Raw genomic sequence first — 9,957 nt, forward strand, 5'->3', positions numbered from 1 at the left:
TTACTGATGTAATGACTAACAATGTTAGATAATAACATTCTAAAAGTGTATGTAAATATAATAAATAATGTTGCAAAAACATTGTATTGAATTTGTTGTAATAATAATAAACTTATCATTTACAACATTTTTTATTTTTTTTTATTTAACCTTTATTAAACCAGGAAAAGACTCATTGAGATGAAAAATCTCTTTTACAAGAGTGTTCTGGCCAAGACAGGCAGCAGCAGAGTTATACTCACACACAAACACAAGGTGGACACAAACATTACAATCACTTAGCATCCAAAACTACAAACATTTCAAGGTCAGCTACGATAATAAAAGCCTCAGACAAAACATCTACAGCCTCCAGGTCATCCAAGTGTTCAATGAGACCAACCCCACTTGTTTCAAAGTCTTCTGTAACATGTTCCTTTTGAGACGGACAGCAAGAACAAATCCCAGAGGACGACTGTAAGTCCCAGTATTATTTTGGTTAATTTAGGACAAAAGGTAAGAAGGAAGTAAACCTCAGATTGCGTTGTAAATGAAATATGCAGGTGTCTGACTCTACGTATTGATAAGGAGGACCATCCAACCTGATCATACAGTGTACAGTGATGAGTAAGCGCTGTACAACCAGTGAGGAACCTCAGAGCTCCATGATACACAGTGACAACATCACCGTGGTCCAGAACAGACACAAAAGTGGCACCATTTCAGTTCCAATCTTTTTACCAGCTGCTGAATGTGATTTGCAAAAGAGAGGGATTCATCAATGAATGAATGAATATACCAAGATATCTGTAACTGGAAACACACTCAGTCTTTTACATATATATATAATGAACACATTAGAATAATGTACGGTATTTAATATTATAATATAATACAATTATATTTATAATAATACACTTATAATATATAATACATGCTATAATGACAGATATATATACAAATGCATGTTCCATGACCCTCTATAAACATTATCTTGACATGAACAGTGACGAATAATCTGATTTCATCTTTAGTTGTGGGTCATGTGGGTCATAAAAACCCACATGATGGTGAAAGCGTCATCATTTGAATGATTTCAACTGTTTATCTGAGATCAATTCAATATTGTTATTATTATTTTTAAATGTTAAAGGACAAAATAATCATTGCAATTATATCTGTGAAGATAAAACTTAACTCGAAAAATATCATGTTGAAATGTTACCTGTACCAGGAAAACCCTTCAATAAAATAAGACTCTGAGCATTCAATAACTTAATTATATTGTTTTTGTTCTTATTGAAATGGACTGTCCCAATCATCATCAGTGTTTCTGTTTTATGGCAGACTTTTCCTTGTGCAATAAAATTTTGGAATGTGCAGGACTTTGTCTGTCAGTTATCGTTTAGTGTGAGACTCAAACCTCTGATCGCTCATTCTCACTGCTCCTCAGTGAAATAATAGCGGAATAAAACTCTCTCGTTTGGCTGAGGGGCCCCCAGGGAGCCTCTTATAGGCCCCCGAGGGTCCCCAGACCCCACTCTGGGAGCGGTCGGTTGGGCCCGCATTTACAGGCTGTGGTAATGATGCTTGTTTGTCCAGCGGTCTGTAAATCACACCGACATTAGAGGCGTCACAGGATCCACTGGAGACACAGCAGAGCATCACTTATACCCTCACACCCTGGAGATGCTTGCTGTTGGATCTATACCCCCCCCCCCCCCCCCCCACACACACACACACACACACACAGTAAAGGGGATACAAGTATTTTTTAAATGACACAGACCATCCTAAACAACAACCACTGGATATGGAGAAAAATCTTTCTCTTAAACGGGAGAAAGAGAGAATTGTATTTGGACTTTTGTTGTGGACAGTGAGTGTTCAGCTTCCTGTTGAAATAGTAAATAGTAAATAGTAAAAATCACACTGAAATAATAATAATAATAATCTAATAAAAGACCAAAATCTATCCCAGGACCATAAACTGGAGTATCCTTGTATACTGATTAATCCAGGTCAAAGTCACACAAACAAAATGACCTGAAGTAACAAACTTTGTTAAGATGAATCGTGTTCATATGTTTAGTTAGAAAACCTCCACATTTAACGGTGTCTCACTTCTTCTCTTCTTTCATCATTAACTGCCTTTTTTTGAGCTTTGGGTCAAAGGTATGATCTGTACATTTGTGGTGACTCTCTGCAGACTGTCTCCTCCATCCTCTCCTCTGTCCTCAGCAGTGTCCTTCCTTCATTACAGCAGCTTCCTTTCATTGGCGCTGCCTGTAGAATCCGTCAGAGCTGTTGGAGAGACTAACCTTTAGACTGAGAGAGGATTCTGTAAAGGTTCAGACAGGAAACAGGCGGAGGCCCACAAATACACCACACGGACATCATTTATTGTGTGTGTGTGTGTGTGTGTGTGTGTTCTGATATTTACTGGGAAGAGACGGCTCCTAATCTCGTCCATCGACTGCCCAGTGCTCCCATTAAAGCTGCCTGAGGTGTCCACAGGGAGAGAGAGAGTGTGAGAGAGGGGGATCTTTAAAAGGTTGTTGGTTTATGAGCTGATATCTCCGTCCGAGTGTTTGTATGTGTGTGTTTACTGTTTATAATGAGTGTGTGTGTGTGTGTGTGTTTGTAGTTGCACTCAGAACTTCAAATCATCAGAGGAAACTCGGGTCTGTATTTATTTCAGCAGATTACATACCAGTGTTCTAAGCGGATGACATACATTCAGCATGTTTGCAAAACTGCCACAAATGTGTCTATTTGACTTTGTATGTAACGCACAATATAAGTGTCATGTTAGGTGTGAATGGGACTATACTATTTTGGTGGACAGAGAACTTCATTCCCTCTTTTACCATTGGTGTCAAAGTATAACAGACTTTCATAAAAAAACAGCTGATTATTAGATTATGAAAACAATAATCTATTTACTATACAGTGATTTGCTAATGTGTGCAATCAGGTAACTTCTATACTTCTGTTTGATTGATAAAATATAATTCATTTAGAAAATAATTCCTAAAGCAGGAGACTTTCATTTGCAGCAACTATTTTTGTATTGCATAAATCAAACTTTATTTCAGAGCGGATGGAAACTAATAATAAGACAGCACATGTTTCTATAACTCAGGGAATCTGTATCGTCAGTATCTGTGTCAGTCTGATGCTGGTCAAAATCACTGGGTTATATCGGACACAAATGACAAATGTAAACAAAAATCAGCAAAAGCATTTTAGCTGAATCATTTTCGGGCTGTTTCTTTTTTTCTTTTTTGGGAGAACAAAATTTGTTACACTGTTGGAGAATTGTCTTTGAAATGACTTAACATATGTGTCGTTAACAGCTTCACAATTCATAAATGGTCTAAAATGACAGTACTGGAGTCATGGACTGTCATGTAGATAGTTGAGTTTGTGATATCGTAACGTCCCATCCCTAGTCTTTACATCAATGTGTTGTAGTCCCAACATAAGCACGTTAACAAGTTGATCACTACTATCATTAACGTGTCACTGTGCTAGCATTAGCAGAATGCCTGCTTATTGTCTAATGTCATTTTGATGGACAGAAGGGACAAGAGTTGTTCTTGCTGGACTGCAGCCACATCCTGATACAGTCTTTGTGGATGGTGTGGGTGCAGCTCAGTGGGTGGCGGCTCTCTGGGTCCACAGTGTTCTGGCACATGAGGCAGAGTTTACGGGCCCCATAAGCCTGACCTCCACTTGGTGCTGCTGCCTGGGCTCTCTGCGGGGAAGGCAAAGGCCTCTGGATTGGAACCACTGGCCGCCCGATGGGCCCCGGGGTCAGCCTCTCATTCTGTGTCAGTTTGAGGCTGATTTGCTCCATGACCTCCTCCAAGGACATGCCAGCTAAGGTGCCGCGGGAGCTTTTCACCTGCTGGAGCAGCTGAGTCAGCTGAGCCCTGTTGCACTGTGGGAAACGAGCCCCAAGCTTCTCCAGGATCTTGTCTAGTTTGCCAGTGGGGGCAGAGGGGGGAGGTGGGGAAGGAACAACAGGGTGGATAGGTTGAACAAGAGGAGACGGTGAGAGACTGGGAGGGGGTGTCACCCTAAGTGGAGCTCTGATGGGGGGTGGGAACTGAGGGTAAGGCTTCTGCAGAGGTGGAAACTGATGAGAATCCTGGTGCTGTGGTGGGGGTTGAAAATAATGTTCCGGAGGTGGGTGGTGTCGTGGGTGTGGGTAGCGCTGGTGGTATGGTGGTCGGTACTGGTCCTGGTAGTAATGTGGGTGTCCTGGTGGAGGGTAGGGCCGCACCACTAGGTTGGGAGGAGAAAGGGGGGCCCCAAACTGAACCAGTGACTGCATCATCTGATTGAATCTGAGGTCAGCCTATGGGAGAAGAAAAGCAGAGCAGAAATATGTTGGGTAACAAATCCATTTAAAATGTTTTAAAATGTGTGCTGTCACACGTGTCATACCGTGGGGATCTGTGGAAGAGATGGCAAGTTGATCCTGGGGAGAGATCCTAACTCTCGACCCTGCTGGAGCTGTAGCAGAACCTCCTGAAAACGGCCCTGGAGCTCAGCCTGGTTCCTCCGGACCACGGCCTCCTTCTTCTCCCACTTCAGCCTCTCATGAGGATAGTCCTGAGGAAGCTCCACCCGCAGCATATTCAGGTACTGACTCAGCTAAGACAAACAAAGACATGACCACCAGCATCATTTTCTGGACTCGGGATGGAATAATATGGCCCTTTTCCACTATGGTCCTGGCTTGCCCCACCTCAGCATGGCACTGCACAGCATGGTTTAAGTTGCGTTTCCCCTTCAAAAAAGTATGGAGTACTTGGGCAAAGTCATCACTGCACGGCTGCATAAAACTGCGGTGACTTCGTTTAACACGCGACACACAAACGAGTGACTAGTGACTTGTAAAGCAGTTGTTTTCAGTGTAACTGAATCAGTTAATTAAAACTATTTCTTCAATACTTTGTCCATGACTGGAGCACAGACTCCGTCTGACACAGTCACTGGACTGAAATACAGCGGCAGCGTTTGTGATGTCGCTCGAGATCAGCAGTGCTGTCACTAAATACACCAGACTCCTCTGTTAAATATTGAGATTTTACACATTTCCCTGGAGATTAACCCATGTTTTTAGGATTGTTACAGTAAGTGTTTTAAACTGACCTTAAACTGTTCAGCATTGTTCGGCTTGATTCTTGTCAGACGTGTCTGACAAGTCTTCCTGTGACGGCAATCTGACCAATCAGTGGCCGGCAGTCTGACGACGTCACACATAGTACCTACTCGCCAGAGCAGGTACTAAAAAAATGTACTATGGTGCTCTGCTAGTGGAAATGCAACTTAACTGAGACAAGGCAAGCTGGAAGAAACAGGCCAATACACAATTTTATTGTACAATAAAACACACTCACAGGCTCGCTAATGACGTTGTTAGTACAAGGTACTCGACCTACGCATGTGTGAGACGGAATATCCAGTGATTAAAGCACTGCATCTGGCGGTCAGTAAGGATGAACTAAAGTGACACCAGGGTTCAAGCTAGCGCATGATAGTGCATCAGCCCGTTACGCTATGATTTGTGGCCGACGCGCAAAATTGAGGACCGCTACACTAAAAAAAAAATAATAATTTGAGACCAGCCATGGAAAAACCAAGAACAAGTAGGCAGAGGGACATTTTGAGTTATTAACAGATTCCAAAGGTGTGATTTCTAAGCCAATTTCTAAGCTTTCCATCAATCTCTAACACATGGAAATCTGAACATATTTGAAGAAGATGTGGCTATTTGAATGTAGGCACTCCTCAAACTGCTTTAGGTAGATAATTTTAGCCTCAAAGATTTACACCTTCTTATGACAGCTCCCATTCAATCACGTGTATACTGGACATAATAACCTCTTAACATTTGAAATGAAATCAGCTGCTAAATAATCCATACGTTAATGTATAAAATCTGGAGAAAGTCTGCATGCTTAAATGCTAACAGGTTAGCATAAAGTCTGCTAGCATAGCAGAAGTGCAGAATCTTCCTTCCTCTCCGCGAAAAGCAAAACAGATTACAGATCCTTCTCTGTTCAGTAATATTATCTGTACATATCCTGTACATTTCGTGGAAAGACTCCTGTACTTTTATTAGAGCTGCCAGAGCAGCGTGAAGGTCCGTCCCATGGAAATAATCCGACATGTTTGTTTATTTCCCTGTACTGGCGCATGTATGTGACGTAAAGGCCTACGCGACGTGAGCATATCTGAGCAGGGTTTTGCATCTTCCCAGTGTAGACGGAGACGATACGGCGGAGCGTATTCAAGTTTTACACTCTAGAGGGTGGTTTCAGATTTTTGCGTTTTTAAGCCCCAAAAACGCCGTCACCGTCGAAAACGAAAGGCGTTTCCGATAAAATATTTTGTTGTTTTTACCCGCAAACGTCCTCGTGTGAACGGGGCCTAAGTAGTCATGTGTTTCCTCTGTGAGAAGCAGCTGATTGGCCGTAAAAACAACAAAAGCAGTGGAATGTGATATCGCCAAGGTGGAAATCTGGAGCACAGCTGCATGGCAAAAGCCGCAGGCACGAGTATTGTAGAGGAGTCCGCAGGCATCACCCCCCAAATTTAGAACCCTCTAAAACACTATTTCCTGCATTTTGAGGGCCAAATTTTGTGAAGTAAAACTACTATTACGACAGTGCCGATTAAAAAAAGGAAAAAAACAACAGAAAAGCCCTCCTACGCTAAACTGCGCTGTATCCCACATCTCATGTTACTCACATCACAGTTACTCGTGTCAGTTCTCAGCTTAATATGATGTGATTGAAGTTTTACATGATATAGTGGCAATCATTAACACCTGCTCAAAGCCCTAACTCTTCAAAATAAAAGCCCTGATGTCTGTACCTCTCTGTTCCAGGCCTCGATGCGAGTCATGGCGACGTCCCTCTGCTTTTCAACTGCAACAGTCTCTTCCTGTAAGGCTAACCGCTCGGCCTCTCGCACTTCTTTCCTCACACGTTCCATCTCCTTTCTCAGCTCCAGCAGCTCTTCCTGCCACCTCCGCTGCTCCTCCCTTTGCTCCTCCGTGAGCGTCGTCAGCTTCCTCTCACTCTCCACCAGCTCATTTGTCAGCCTGATAGCAGAGAGGGGAGATGCTGTTTGAAAATGACTTAGTGTTTATTTGACATTACACCACTGAAATATCAAATATACTGTTACTATAACCTACAAGTCAATAAAATACAGACATAAAGAAGAAACAGTCGATCAGCTCAGTCGACACGTCCTTCTCTTTCTACCTATTTTTCTCCTCCTCTGCTCGGTTCTTCTCCGAGGTCATCTCTTGTTTTTTCATTAAGAAATTCTTCCTTGCTGCCTTGGAATTGTTCAGCTGCAGTTTGACTTGCAGAGACTCCAGTTTGTCCAAAAGAGCCTGAAACACAGTCACAGTCTGTCAGTGTCCTTGTTTAAGATCACAGTGTCTACAAACATGAGAGAAGCAATAGCATTAAATGAAAGGTTTCAACACACACAAGCTGTAATGTGGTTGTATGAGCTAATTTTACATCGGCAGTGTGTCACATACAGGTGACTCCTCTCTGTGCTGAGAAGCAATCAGACATGATCTTAATGAAAACATGTTGTGACTCAACAGACTTAAACCAAAGGTTCACATTACATGACATTACATTTCACCTTGTGCTTTGTCTCACTGTTCGCCTGTTACAACTGGATCCTGAAATTCATGTTGCTGTGAAAACATCTCTCCCTCTCTGATTTTCTTTATGGACTTAGGTGTAGGAGTGCAAGCAGTTTGTGACACAACATTTGGTTTCCTGCTGGAAAAGGCTGTCTAATGGTGAGATAGACTTACAAACACATTATTAAAAGGTATCCCAAACTTAAGATGGCATAGATTGAATTAGGTATAAAATTAGTCTCTCTGTTATCCTCAGTCACTGCCATAATATTTAGACTGAGCTCATGCACACTCACCCCTGGCTACTTCTAAGCACAGGGACAAACAGACAAAATGTAAGATTCTTTCAATGACAATCACAGAAGTGTCTTTTTGATAAAAGGGCTAATTTACTGTTCATGTTAACACATGATACAGGATGATAAACTTGTTAGTGTTGTGGGAGGAAAGTGTCAGGCTTTAATGGTTTAAGCTCTGCAGCTGCTGAAAAAAAGGTAATGATAGAGTTACCATGCATAACAGCATAGTAGTACATTTACAGAATGGGAGAAAGAAAGACGGAAATCCACTGATTTCTATTTTTTTTATCATTTCATAACTGACTAAGTGAATCAGCTTCATCCAGATGTTTTTTTGTGTGAGTTTGAGCAAAATGTGTGCTAGTTTGACCTGGTGCTGGCGGGTGGCCTCCTCCTTCTTCTTCTGCAGTAGTTGTTTGTGTTTCTCTTGCACCGTCTCCTCCTCACTCTGCTTTCTCATTAGACCATCATATTGCTCTGACAGGGTGGTGCTATATTCATACATCGCCACCACCTGGCTCTCCCAGTCTGCCTCCGTGTTGATGCCCGAGTCACGTGTCATGTTTTCTGTCTGCACAGCTTGAACGTTCTGCAGCAGCTCTGAGAAAGGAAACAAGGAAGGAAAGATTAAATTCAATTGTTTCTTGACTCCAGGTGTTACATTCTGGTGTAAGAAGACAAGAATGCATTATTAAAAATGCTCACTGAGATCACTGGTGTCTGATATGCATCAGATTTAGATTTTAAAGTAGAGATCAATGTAAAGTAGCGCTGTAATGATTGAAATTGTTATTCCACTACTCTGATAATCAATTCAGCTGCAATTGATTATCATATATAATCATATAATATATGGTTTCCCACACAACAAATAAATAAATAAAAATGATTAGTTTTGCTTCCGGACATCATAAGACATTTGAGAACATCATCATTCAAGGTTTAGGAAACACAGATCAACATTTTTATTTATTTTTTTTGGCCCAAACAAGTACTCAGTTAATTAAGACATGATAAGAAACAGGTAAATCAGCAAATATTTAGAACATTCAGCAACATTCAAAATTGGCTGCTTTTTTAAGTTGGATATTTTTTTTACATTTGTAAATGTAAACTTAACAAGTTCCCCAGGTGTCACGATTCCTTCGTTTTGTATCGCGATATGACACATGAATTGCGTTGTCACTTTCAAATCGATAATCACGGTTATTAATTAGTAATAATATATATTACTAATAATAATATATTAATAATAGAGAGGCTGGGTGTTGGCTAGTTGTTCTTAATAAACTGACAGGTAAGTGAAATGTGCCAACAGCGTTAATCGGTAACTTTACCTGTCACTGTCATCTTAGCTAACTCCAGCTCTAGCTCTTCCTCTGGACTCAGACGACGTTGTTCCTCTGAAGTAATGCTAACATCCCCGCTAGCCTCCATGCTAACACACAGCTACACGACTGAAATGCTGCAGTATGAAGATTTCCTGACACGCTCGTGTTATTAGCCAAGGAGACACTTCTACTTGATACCGTCAGATATCAGTGCGTTGTCGATTGTAGTCCGACTGAAACGCGCCATCTATCAGAGGTTCCGCCTACGTTCCATAAAACTTTATTGAACATCGGCCAGCAGACAAAAAGCAACATAAAAAGGCGAGGAGTTTAACAAATCGGACAGCGTATAACAAATAACAAAAAGCACCCCTTTTATGTTAATCTTGTTTTTTCAACCAACTTAAATTATATTTGATTTGTTTATTTTCAAGTAGTTGTAATGATAAAAATGTTTTTGCTGTCTTGTCTGTACATTTTATATAACATTTAACGTTTATCTGAAAATTTCATTTGGTTTGGGTGTAGGCTTTGTAAAATTAAAAACATCACGTGTAATTTGTGTATATTTGTTAACTCCTTGGTTCATAAAAACCCAAATTCCCAGAAACAAGTGGAGAGTGGGGCCTCTTCTCTTTTTTTTACCCCCTCTCTGCTT

General features: G+C 41.1%; 1 protein-coding gene across 1 annotated transcript; it reads right to left on the reverse strand.

The window, feature by feature from the left end:
* Window positions 1-3,042: 3,042 nt before the first annotated feature.
* Window positions 3,043-9,685, reverse strand: rnf214 (ring finger protein 214). Its single transcript, XM_058635634.1, has 6 exons — window positions 9,306-9,685; window positions 8,339-8,568; window positions 7,269-7,402; window positions 6,874-7,102; window positions 4,435-4,644; window positions 3,043-4,345 (listed from the first exon to the last, which is right to left on the reverse strand). The coding sequence occupies exons 1-6, from the start codon at window positions 9,403-9,405 to the stop codon at window positions 3,548-3,550; spliced, it is 1,701 nt and encodes a 566-aa protein (XP_058491617.1). The 5' UTR covers window positions 9,406-9,685; the 3' UTR covers window positions 3,043-3,547.
* Window positions 9,686-9,957: the final 272 nt, after the last annotated feature.

The sequence above is a fragment of the Solea solea genome, chromosome 8, assembly GCF_958295425.1.
Source record: "Solea solea chromosome 8, fSolSol10.1, whole genome shotgun sequence".
Classification (NCBI taxonomy): Eukaryota; Metazoa; Chordata; class Actinopteri; order Pleuronectiformes; family Soleidae; genus Solea; species Solea solea.